This window comes from Akebia trifoliata, chromosome 1, assembly GCF_017979445.1.
Source record: "Akebia trifoliata isolate Shusen 1 chromosome 1, ASM1797944v1, whole genome shotgun sequence".
Lineage (NCBI taxonomy): Eukaryota > Viridiplantae > Streptophyta > Magnoliopsida > Ranunculales > Lardizabalaceae > Akebia > Akebia trifoliata.
Genome location: NC_141375.1, coordinates 13,246,117 through 13,259,003, shown reverse-complemented (window position 1 = coordinate 13,259,003; position 12,887 = coordinate 13,246,117). Strand labels below are relative to the sequence as shown.

The 12,887-nt window shown below is 32.7% G+C and overlaps 1 protein-coding gene across 1 annotated transcript; it reads right to left on the bottom strand.

The window, feature by feature from the left end:
* Positions 1–6,741: 6,741 nt before the first annotated feature.
* Positions 6,742–11,755, bottom strand: TLP8 (tubby like protein 8). The gene is made up of 9 exons (XM_086439659.1): positions 11,140–11,755; positions 10,938–11,055; positions 9,972–10,148; positions 9,774–9,829; positions 9,078–9,174; positions 8,901–8,990; positions 8,063–8,155; positions 7,780–7,847; positions 6,742–7,199 (listed from the first exon to the last, which is right to left on the bottom strand). The coding sequence occupies exons 1-9, from the start codon at positions 11,628–11,630 to the stop codon at positions 7,124–7,126; spliced, it is 1,266 nt and encodes a 421-aa protein (XP_086295785.1). The 5' UTR covers positions 11,631–11,755; the 3' UTR covers positions 6,742–7,123.
* Positions 11,756–12,887: the final 1,132 nt, after the last annotated feature.

Genomic DNA, 12,887 nt, shown 5'->3' with positions numbered 1-12,887 from the left:
AAATCCCAGAATTTATTAAAATTTTATCAAGGAGGTAACACTGGAATTCATTTTTGATGGGGTTATCATTGTACCTAAGCTCAATCGTCCATCGTCTATCTAGGGTTGTAAATCCAGTCAGTTAGAACAAACGTCAATATCAAGTCAACAGTCAGAAATGACCCCAAAATTTTTCAAAATTATACAGTTGTTCTTTGAAGATCTTCGTACCTCAATCCTGCCAGTTGTAAGCAATGTCCCAAGTCCGCAATCCATAATCAAGCCCGTTGTGGGTACGTGTCTCGAGTTTTCATGAGTCATGTAGTTTAACTTGAGTCCAATTTTTTATCAATCCATCAATGTCATTTTTTCTTTAGATTGAGTCAACTCTTTTTCTGTTGAGTCAGGTTAATTTGTCAAGTTTATAGAGGTGTCTATCTCCCCATCTGAATAAAAGAAAATTTTTGAATATCTCGAGTGCATTAACGAATTAACTAATAATATGGCTTCAAAGATATATTTTTCTCCTGAACAAGAAGATAAGGGTCGGGCTCAACAATTTTCAATTAGAAAGTAAAGGTTATTGAGCCTTAGAACAAAAAATAATTTCCAAGAAATTCAGATAGAAACTATCATATCCTAGAGGAACATGATGGGATAATGAATTTACTCAGAAATTTCAAAAGACTTGTTTATGTGATCATATACGGGTATGTTAGGTACAAGCTTGGGTGTTGTTCAACACGGAATAGATACTCATCTATATCGATGGAATCAAAGAAGATGTTAGAAAATATATTAGCGTTATCCTTATTACAGCTCGAGTTGCAAAGTTCATATTATCAGCTGATATGGGGGTACCTTTTGAGCTGATCTCTGATAATTGTCATTACTCCGTGTTAAGAGTTCAAGATCTGGCATCATCTCCCTACCGTTCTCAAATTAATGGAGCAGTTGAAGCAAGTAACTAATAAAATCTCAAAACAATTATCGTGAAAATGTGCCAATCGCACTGGAATTGGTCAGAGAAGTTATCATTCACACTTTGGGTGTATCGTACTTCAATATAGTTTTTCATATGGAAGTAATCTTACCAGTTGACATGGAAATCCCATATCTCAAGGTCTTGATGGAAAGTCAATTGTTAAAAGTAAACTAGGTCCGTCATGGGTACGAAGAACTAAACTTAATTGAAGAAAAACAACTTAAAAGTTCTGCACCACGTGTAAACTTATCAGAGAAGAGTCACTTACACGTTTGAGAAGAAGGTCAAAGTTTGTTATTCACAAGTCGAGGATTTAACCATCAAACTTCGGAGAAAATTAAGCACCCCTCCTTGACCATAGGAGGAAGTCTAAACCCAATTAGAAAAGAGAAAAAATTGTAAGCTTGCTAGATCGAAAACCTAAAAAGGCGATCTAGGCAAAAGCTAGAGCATACTCGCTAGATTGAAAACCTGAAAAGGTAATCTAGGCAAAACTTAGAGCAACCAAAAAATAAAAGAAAATCTCTGTTGAGTTGAGAAGCTGAAAAAGCGGTCCAAACCGAAACATCAGAAGTCCGAATGATCAAGTTTCAATACCCAGTTTGAACCAAACATAGACTCAGTGGATAAAAGTATCTCGTCTATGATTGATCTAAAGAGTTTCATGTCCCTAAGCAAACCGACGGGGAGAAATAACAAATTCTATGATGAATTTCAAAAAGAAATATTTTGTTCCAATTTCTTTAAGCCTGACTCAAAATTTTCAATAAAAAGTCAAAATTAAAAGTTAAACCTTTATTACACTTACGGTAATCAAGGATTTCAAACTTTCATAATAAGGGCACTTCCTTTTTCTAAAGAGTACATTTTCCCCCTTTATACTAGGGGCATTCGTTTTCAAATTATGTTCAATTATCCCCAGTGTAATGTTCCTTGTCAAACTAGGGGCATTTTGGTTCTGAAGCCTGGTCAATTTCAATCCTAAAGGATAATGTAAACTTTAAATTAAAGGTTATCCTCTTGATAACAATTTTGAAAACTCCTAAGATTCAAAGAGAGTTAAAATGTTTACTGGACCTTCATAAAATTCCATTCTAAAAGGGTTCAGAGTTAAATATAGAAATCTACCTAGATCTAAACCTAATTCTCTAAGTCAACAAAACAGTCCCATAGGGACAACATCTCATGCATGAAGATTTAGTTCCACTATGGATTGTGTCCAACTCATGAGCATGACCTTAGGACTAAACTAATAAATAAATACTCCTAAGGGAGCATATGAGTAGAAAAAAATATTTGGGATTAAACAAAATGGTGGAATCCGTATGGATTCCTACCAAAGTCCCAAACTCACAAAAAAAAAAAAAATCCAACAAGTACACATTGTGGTGTATAACTTGTTCATTGTCTCTTTTGGTCCATTTTGCAAAATTAGATTACATACAATTTTCCTTAATTTTCTCTATAACTCCCTTTACTCTCAAAACCCAAAAACATTAGTTGAAAACTTCATTTAAGGTCATTTTGGTAACCATCAATAGATGGGAAGGACAAGGTGCCTAACATTTTCCTTGTCCCTCAACCAAACTTCCTTAATCTTAGTTCTCTAGGTAAATATTTACCTTACCATTGAAAATGAGTCACTACAAGCCGAAAGTATTTTTAAAAAATCATTTTAGTGGTCTCCATTTACACCCAAACTCTTTGAATGGTGGTGACTCCAAAATTCAAGTAGATGTGCTCATGCAGATAAATTAGAGTACCTTTGTGATTTGTTGTCAGCAACTATAAAAAAAATGGATAGTTGTAGATACCCCAATTTATCCTAACCGAACCCGAAAGCTCTCGAAATCTAGTTAAAAAAAGTCCAATGTAGTCTTCAAATTGAATTGAGTGGGGCCCACTTCAGTGGAGCCAACTCTCCAAAAAAATAATTTCAAAGCTTATTTAAGCTAGGACTTGGGGAACTCGTGGCCTAGAGGAATTTTCCTCAAGGCTGTGGGTCACTTACAACAAAGTGTATTTTTGCACAAAACATTGGATACGTCAACGAGTTAGGCAAAATCAACATTTTAGCATCCTCACCCAAGGCCCATTCGATTGAGGATGCTTAGGGAAAATGACCCCTTAAACCCCTTTCTTAATGGCTTATTCTTAAAAAAAATAAAAAATTTCTATGTAAATTTTCCATTTCTTCTACAATTGATTCCAAGTCAACATTGGTTCCTACTTAAATATAATTACGCCCGTAACATTGATTTGTTGAGATTTATCAGGAGTAAATTATCTTAGTGTCACCAACCTTATTCATCATTCAAAGAGAATTCAATGTAAATTTGCCAAATTCAAGAAGTTAAGACAATTTTGCCTATACAAGAGAAGTCTCCAAAACCTTATGTGCAAAAACATTCCTATCACTAGGTTGTTAGAATCCTAGATAGGTAGAAGGTTTATAATTCTTCTACAATTGACTCAAGGTCTAGGACCTAAGACAACTTTGACCCTCCTTAAGAATTCTCTAGAATTTATTGTCTTTTACCTTCTTACCATTGATAACCATGATTGACAGAACTCAATAAGAAGTAAAAGACCATCAAGGGCAAAGAGATGAGAGTAATTGGGGTCTTTCATTGAGGTTTTAGTGAGAATATTGAGGATTTGAAGATTTAGTACAAAATTATCCCCATGGGTCTCCCAAAATCCTGTAAATAGGAGACCCTTCCAAGGCAAAATAAAAGAAGAATACTAGAGCTCTAAAACTCTATCCAAATTCATTTTTAAAGCTCCCAAACCTACTAAAATTTTGTCCAAGTTATTTATCATATTTTCATAAACCAAATAAGAAGAAGAAAGAAGAGGAAGAAGGCACCAAGGTAGGGTGCAACAATTAAATTTTTGTTTTATGCTAATTTCCCATTTCTAATACGTCATATTCAAGTACATTTAAATTCAAGTATGTGTTCTTTAATTTCCTAGTTAGTAGATGGCTTAAGGTAGAGAGTAATCTCTCTTTGGAGGTAATTTTTCCTTATAAGTCCATAATAAGCTCCTAATGAGCATTTAATTTTCATGGTCTTGTTATTTTCATTCCATTTACTTTTAAAAGTTTTATTTTACCCTATTAGTTTAGTCCTCTTTTCTTTCCATGGTTGAGGTGAAAGAGAATAATTCATTTACTTGAGGTAATCTTCCCTTTAATAAGTCATGTAATAAGTTCAATTAGAATCTCTCATATATACACTATGTGCACACACACCACATCTTTCTATTCTAAAAGGACTAAGAGTTAAAAGTGAAATCTACCTAGATCTAAACCTAATTCTCTAAGTCAACAAAATAGTCCCATGGGAACAACATCTTATCCATGAAGGTTTAGTTCCACTAGGGGTTGTGTCCAACTCATGGGCATGACCTTAGGACTAAACCAATAAATAAAGACTCCTAAGAGAGCATATGAGTGGAAAAAGAGCTTTGAGATAAAAAAAAACTGGTGGATTCCTATCAAAATCCCAAGCTCACAAAAAAAATCCAGCAAGTATACATTTTAGTGTATAGCTTATTCATTGTCTCTTTTGGTCCATTTTGCTAGGTTTTTCTTTTTTAATTTTCTCTACAACTCTCTCTACTCTCAAAACCCAAAAAAATTAATTTTAAAATTTTATTTATAGTCATTTTGGAAATCATCATTGGATGGGAAGGACAACGTGCCCAACACCTTTCTTGTCTCTTAATCGAACATCTTTACCCTTAATTCTCTAGGTAGACCTTTACCTTACCATTGAAAGTGAGTCATTACAAGTCGAAAGTATTTATAAAAAAAAATTATTTTAGTAATGTCAATTCACACCTAAACTCTTAGAATGATGGCAACTCAAAAATTCAAGTAAATGAACTCAAACCTCCCTAAAGATTTTGAAGCCCGCGTATCTACAACCCCTAAAGAAAATATTCCATAAATTCCTTTTTAATAATCCAAAAAATATAATACAAGTCATTTACACAACAATGTGGAAATGCAATCATATTAAAAGAATGAAAGTTCTAAAAAGACTAGAAAACCAAAAATGAAGGAGGATGTAGAAATGCATAGTTGATGATAACAACACTTTACTTAAATATTGAATTATGCACAGTTGATGATAGTGACACTTTAATTAAAAGAATTAATAAATGAAGAAATATGTATTCATAAATTTATTTTCTTTTATATCGTCAAGGTATCCCCACATTCTTTGGGATGAGACTAGTTCTTTCAATTGTTTGTCCTAACCCTACATAAATTTTCCAATATGCAATAAAGTAAGTCAAGAGACAAGGTCACCCTGTTGTGAACACAAACCAAAGGGAGCAGACTCCTATCATTAGTTTTACAACTGAACCAACCCCATAGGAGTATGCATTCATGTATTAATGGATAGGATATTGTAAATATTGTGTACTTTTATCTTTTCCTTTATCACACTTGGAATCTTGTTGAAAAATCATTCAAGAAACACCAAAGAGAGAAAGGAGACAAATGCCACAATAATGCTTACTAGCCGATCTGTACCAATTTGCTTACTGGCCAACAAGTGCTAGTGCTACTGCGATTACTAATTACCTGTGCCAATGTGCTTAACTAGTAGGGAAAATAACTTAAAAAGACCCTCATGGAGGGAGTTCTTTCTAAATGTTCCCTAAGTTTTGGGTGGCTTCTTAATGGTCCTTTTAGTAAATTTTTATTTTCTTAACAGTCCTTGGACCTCATCTCCCACATTTTTCACGATTGAATGAATTAATTGTTCAAACTCATCATTTTCATCTAAAAAAATTGGACTTTTGGCATTTCAATCGACTTTCGGAGACTCCATTCGGTTGGAAAGGATTTAAAAAAGAAATCATTTTCAATGATTTTTTCAAATATTTTGAAGATGTATGTAAAAACCTATGGTTTTTTACTTTTTTTTTTTCTTCTTAGTTTTTAGATGAAAATCGATCAAGAATAGTTCTTTTGGGTTGAAATCATCTAAATAAGTCGTTATTATCTCAAGTTTTTAGTCCATCTTTCTATTTATTTTAGTCGAAAAAACTCAAAAATTGAAAATGGATGGATTTTTCCAGTGTTGAGTTCGACAATAAATAAAAAGTGTCAAGTTCGACAATAAATAGAAGTGGTGAACTCAATAGTAATTAGTGATAAGTTCGACAGTAAAAATGGTGAACTTGACAGTAAATAAAAAGTGTAGAATTCGACAATAAATAAAAAGAGGTAAAGTCGACAATAAATAAAAAAAAGCGATGAATTCGCCAATTATGAGGGACCATTTAGAAAAGAAAAGTTTAGTAAATGTCTTGCCAACCTACAGCCAAAAATTTAGGAATTATTTGGAAAGAAGTCCCTCCGTGAGAGTCCTTTTAAGTAATTTTCCCTAACTAATAACAAAACCTCAATGCAAGTAAACAAATCTTACCCAAGATGTAATGAATGTGTTGATGTGATTAAAAAACACCAACAATTTAAATTTGTAAACATGATGATTGATAGATAGAAAAATGCTTGATTTCTAATGTTGTATGAAACCAAACAATCCATGATTGCCCCCAAAATATCTTTGGGAAAAACCCAAACATCTATGGTAAAACTTACTTAATTTTCCTCTTCTCAATTTTCATTAGTTTAGTCTACTAATTAATTGTGAGAAAAAAAAAACCTAGAAAGTAGAAAAACAGAGTAATTAATCAAAAATGTGCAAGGAGAAAGTAGAAATCTTGTCACCAAAACCCAATATGGGAAAAATCAAGGGATTTTGACAGGAGTATTTTGATAATTTCCCATTAATCTCTCAAAGAAGACCATAGTCAAGAGATAGTCAACAGTCAGATAATGTAGGGGCATCTCAAATATTCACTAAAACCTGTAGGGGCAAATTAATTAACCAAAAAATAAAGAGAGAATAACATTAACAAACTACAGATGAAAGGATTCTTGGGTATTTTTTTCAATTGTGGTCTTGAAAAGATACTTTGTAATTAGTTAACTTAAATAACCTCTCACGAGCCATGACAGATCCACCACATCCCACATAATTTCCCATATGTCACCCCCTCCCTTCAATCAAAATGGAGAAAACTACCATAGAAATGAATGGTTGAACACTTGAACCTCAAAGATAAGGAATTTTACACAGTGCAACATAGCTTTGAATCTATGGACGCCAAACATATACTGAAGGCTTGGTAACCTGTCAATGGAAATCTGCACAAACATACAAGGGGAAATTACTAAAACAATTACATATTTTGCCCAAATTACTGTACCAGCATTTTTAATATTTACAAAATGGTATTAGACCTGATTTCATGAATTTTTTTACCAAATCAGTTATCTGATATACATTATTTGATTTATTTACCTATAGACCCATGAGTTGAATGCAAGCTTATTATAGGAAGAAAATAAGTAATAGCAAATGCGACAAACCATTTCTGTAAAAAAAAAAAAATTCAACTTCTAGCCAAATACTGTTTTCTACTTCTCCAAAAATCCTTGTTCTCTGAGATTTTGAGGTTGACCCTAAAAGTAAATATTTTTATCAAAGGCCAAAGAGGCTAAAGATGACTGGTTTTTCGTAAGAAAAACCAATGGCTTTTTGGTACAAGTTGAAGATAGGGCGCATTTAGGTCATTTTCATTAATTTATTAGAGTAGACCAAGGTCAAGGGGCATGTCATCTGCTTGAAAACATAGGGGGCATCTCAAGTATTCACCAAAACGTGGATGGATATCTCTAAATTATCCAAAATAAAAAGAGTTATTTAAGTTGTTTAACATGTTACCTGTAATCCATCACATACTTTGATTTCCCTACCCTACCAAGCTGTAGAATAGATTGCCTTCCACTCTCCTAATAGAAAAAATAATATGAGCTTTTCAAAACACAAGGTATAAATAATTTTCACAGAGCTAGTGTTGTACTCCTACAATGTGCAGTTTGTATCAGAGAATGGTTAGGAATCCAATTTCTGCGCAATATTCCATTTCGGAAATTAATCTATCAAAACAAAATTGAAATTCTAAAAACTCAGATTAAAAATAAATAAATAAATAAAAGATTGTCACCTCCATCACTAATTGGAAATTCTTGACTGAGCTTTGAATTCTAAGTCCTGTTCTTCCCCTCTCTCGGAAATCTAATTCATTTTGCCTTGAAAACTGAAGAACAAAAAACCAAGAAATCAGATGCCTATTAATTTAACATTAAAAGGAAATTATTAAAACAGCTATTTATTTTAACCAAAAAAAAGAAACTAAACCAGCCATATTCTTTTAGTATTTACAAAAACAATCATATAGCTGATTTCATAATTACTTTTTAATGAAAAATAGTGTATTATGTATGGACAATTTGATGAATTACCTTTATGCCCTTGAGTTGAATGTAGGTTCACAGAAATGGTGAATAAGTAAAAAAATATCAAATGTCATCGTATATCAGATAACCATTTATATACATATTGGATATGAAGATTTTGTAACAGTAAATTTTGCAAAATACTCGAGTCATTTTCATAAAACACCCTAACATTTATGATGATTTGGGTGTACTTGGTGAGGAAATTGATAAATTTGGGGGTCCAACTCAAAACCAATTGGCTATAAGTGGAGAGGCCCAAGAGCTTATAAGGAGAGAGACAAGGCAATGAGTGTCCGATGTGGGACTAAACTCAACACGCCCCGAATGTGTGGGCTGGATTGGGTCAAGGCACGTAAAGATATGATCTGGGTGACGTGGAGGAGAGAAAGGCCCGCTTTTATACCATGATAAATTTGGGGGTCCAACTCAAAATTAATTGGCTATGAGTGGAGAGGCCCAAAAGCTTGTAAGGAGAGAGACAAAGCAATGAGTGTCCGATGTGGGACTAAAGTCAACAGAAATGTATCTCCATATAAAACTTACTTTGTTGTAATGTGGAACCCTTGAGAACAGCTGATGAGTTTTATTCATTTTTACCTCCCAGTCCTTCGACAGTCCATTAATATGTTGAATCTACAATAGCAAGAGTTTGGATTATTTGATAACATAGGGAAGATTAGTGGTGTGAATTGCACTTAGGAAGACACATCTTAAGTTCACCTGAGCTGTATTTTTTAACTGCATGGATTGGTGCTTGGGTATCCATGCCTTCAAGCTTCTGTAACTTCCTGTACAGGTGGTAATGGTAGGCACAAATCTGGAGACAAAAGAAATTAAAAAAAAAAAAAAAACACTCAAATAAAAGGTCTTCTAGGAAAATGAGTATGAACCATGTAAAAAATACAAAATCAGGTATTTTTTAAAATAATTATAAAATGGGTATATACCCATTTTCGAAATTATCTTTTTCACAAAAACAACTATGTACCCATTTCATAATTCCTTTTAAAAAAACAGGTATGCCACATATGGATAGCTCAGTGAAATTACATATATGCCCTTAATTAAATTCCCTTTTTTGTGTCCATGTAGACGACTTTTTTGCAATTATTTAACAAAGTAATAGCATTTGTTGAAGCCTTGAAGGTTAAATGTAGGCTGTCAAGGAAATGTCATCTACACATGGACACGAAAAAAAAAGAGAACATAAATAAAGGGCATATACATAATTTCAATAGCCCATCCGTACATGGTGTACACATTTTAATAAAAAGAGTTATTTACAAAATTAATTTAAAAACATACCTATTCTATAATTCTTGAAAATTCGATACCCATTTTTGTTATCTCTCTAAAATAAATCACTTAAAAAGTCATTAGAAAACAGGAATTGAAAGGATAATGAAATTAACTTACGCCACGACAGCAAGAAGTAGTTTAGATTGCCCCTTCAAGGAATCAAGGGGGCTCCCCTGCAATTAAATGGATTATTTAGGCAATTAAGTACAAGAAGAACTCCGCATTTGTTCTAATACATTTGAAATAAAATTATAATATATATATATATATATATATATATATCGATTTTTGATTGTTTTATTCATAGAAGTGAACCTGGTCCCATATGTGGTACTTTGATCCAATGAAGTTAGCTTTTACAGTTCCCAATAAACTCTCATCTGAGTTACAAGATAAACCCTTTAGATTCTGAGCTATGGCGAACTCAGATCTTCCATTTCGCCTTCTATGATAAGCCACAGCTAGTTTCCGATCCTGTCGTCCTTGACCCTCCTGTTTATAGGTTTAAATTTGTGTCAAGATGAGCAATTTTTGTGCTTCAAAAGGGATTTTTTGATAGCTTTGACACAAATAATTTGATTACAATGAGAAAATAGCTAACTAACATGCTAACCAGAATTGGATTCTGAAATTATTCAATGGGGTCAGATTAATCTAATTCAAATAATTCCTAGAAAGTTTTGGAAAACTTTTGGGTATTATGCAAATGACTTTTTTTGCGTTTTTTTTCCCCATAAATTCAACAACTTCAATCTCCCTAAAAAACCCAATCTTGTTCTTGAGATTTGAAGCTTGTAGGGGAGGTGGGTTAATTGGCAAATCACTGATTAAGTCATTGATTCCTCAATTTAATCGATTACTCCCTTGTTCAGAAAATTTTCCAATTTTCCGGAAAATTGTCCGAATTTTGTTACAATGCTAACTATCATAGCAAACAAGTTCAGATTCGGCAATTATTAGGGGTGGGGGGAGGTTGGAAAGAGTCGGTTCAGTCTAATTCAGATACATACAGAGAAGTTTGGGTGGAAAAAATGGGGATTATGCAAATTATGTTTTTGGGTTTCTTCACCAAAAAAAAAAAAAAAAAACATCAACTTCAACCTCCCTAAAAACCCTATCTTGTATCGTTTTTGAGATTTGAAGGGTGAATAAGATAGGATCTCGAGGTTGAACAGGGAGGGAGTGAAATTAGTCTGCAAATCACAAGTGAATTGGTTGATTCGCCAAATTCAGTAACAATGATAAGTAGCAAAGAATCCTTGAAGGTTAAATAGATCTCACATTGGTGTAAAGCGAGTAAAGAGAACCTCGTCCATTAAGTCCTTCTGATGATGCTTCCTTCACTATAACACAAGTACACCTCCCTATATCCAAAGGTAGAGGTCTACACAATAATGACCTGAAAGAATCCCAACAACAAGATTACCATACATACATACATAGATAGACTAAGAATAAAAAAGAAAAAGATTATATCTGAAACCTATTAGGTAAAGTGGACCAAGAAGAAGCAGGTGCAGGTGCAGCTTCAGAATCAGAGTAATCCCACACATTTTTCTCAGAGTCTAAAGGATCCCAAAGCTTCAAACCCAAAATTGAATCTGGTTCGTTAACTTGAATACATAGGTGAAGTGAAGATGGCTTCAAGATCCTGTTTTTATTAATAGATGTAGATTTCCCATCTTGAAACCTTTTTTCTTTATTATTGTCTCGAAGAGGAAGAGTAACAGGGACCCTTTTTTCTGAACTACTACTTTGTTGCTTCTTGTGATTGGGGACTGCATTTTCCTTGTTGTCAAATGGGATGATGAGTTGATGATGATTTAGGCGTAATTGATGGCCGAGAGTGTTCCGGTTCGTGAGATCACCTTCGCTGTTGTTTCGGTTGTGTTTAAGATCATTGAGGGGGTTCAGATAGAGGGAATCATAGGAAGCTTGACGTGGAACTGAAGATTTCCTCCTCAACCCAGTCATGGCAGACACACAAAGAAAGAGAGATTGATGGGTTGGTTTCAAATTTCGAAGGAGATGATGTCCTGATTCCTGAATGGATTTCAATTTCAAAACATGGTTTTAAAACCAGGTACCTCGTCAGGTCTCACTCATGACTCACCACAGATATCGAGATGACTTAGTCAAACTGTTTAACCCACTTAAAATTTTATTTAGGCAAACTTCTTATCGACGAGCTCACCGTTTTTTTATTGTCGAGTTCAACAGTAATTAATCATGATTTAAAATATCTGAATTCATCACTAAGCATCGTCAAATTCAAAGTATTAATATTATCGAACTCAATGATATAGTCCATAAATTTGATTAACTCGATATTTTTAAGTAATTTTTAATTATTGTCGTGTTTGACAATATTTTCATTAAAAAAAAACCCATTTAACTTGACAATAAAAAGTGATGAGTTCGACAATAAAATATTGAATTGAAGAATAAAAATTGGTGAACTAAATACTAATTGGTGAGTTCAACAATAAAAAATGATGAACTCAACACAATAAACTTGTTTTTTTTTTTTTCCTTCCATTTTTTCAACTTCAATATTGGATAAATCTTTTTGAAATACTCAAATGCATGCATCATGCTTATAAAATGAACATTCGAATCAAAAGTTACGATATAATCATAAACAAATTTACAATCTCAATTATATTCTTCAAATTTGTTTATATTATAAATCATCAAAAACAAAAAATACATTTAAATATTCAAAATTAAGAATATATCATTTTTCATTCGTCATTCATAATAAATAAATAAATAAATAAAATCCTATCTAAAGAAGATGAGAAAATTGATAATTTGAATATTTTAAAAATATTATAACTTGAGATGAGATTTAGTGACTATTAAGAAAATAAAAATTTACTAAATAAAATATTTAGATACCGCCCAAAATTTAGGGATCATACAGAAAAAATTCCTATGTCAAGATCCTTTAAGTAATTTTTTCTTAAATTTATAAACATATCAGATATCACTCTATGTATTGGTGAATTTTTGAATTACCCCTGTAATTTCAAAGTAATGATATTCCCCTTTACCCTTATCTTCTCTAATAGACAAATAAAAAATAACCTAAGTACCCTCATTGTCTTCCAATAAATAAATAATAATAAAAGTCTTATTATAATCTCAAACATCTTCAAAATAATTTCAATCCTATGCAACTTTCAGATTATATTATTTCAATCTTCAAACATCAAAACAGGACCTTTA

Bases quoted from the DNA above. Each gene is read 5' to 3' on its own strand.
- TLP8 (XM_086439659.1), bottom strand. From the start codon at position 11,630: ATGACTGGGTTGAGGAGGAAATCTTCAGTTCCACGTCAAGCTTCCTAT. The intron at 9,175-9,773 runs GTAAGTTAATTT...TTTTGTCTCCAG, and splicing joins CTACTTCTTGCTGTCGTGGC to ATTTGTGCCTACCATTACCA. The intron at 7,200-7,779 runs GTAACATGTTAA...ATGTTTGTGCAG, and splicing joins AAGTATGTGATGGATTACAG to ATTTCCATTGACAGGTTACC.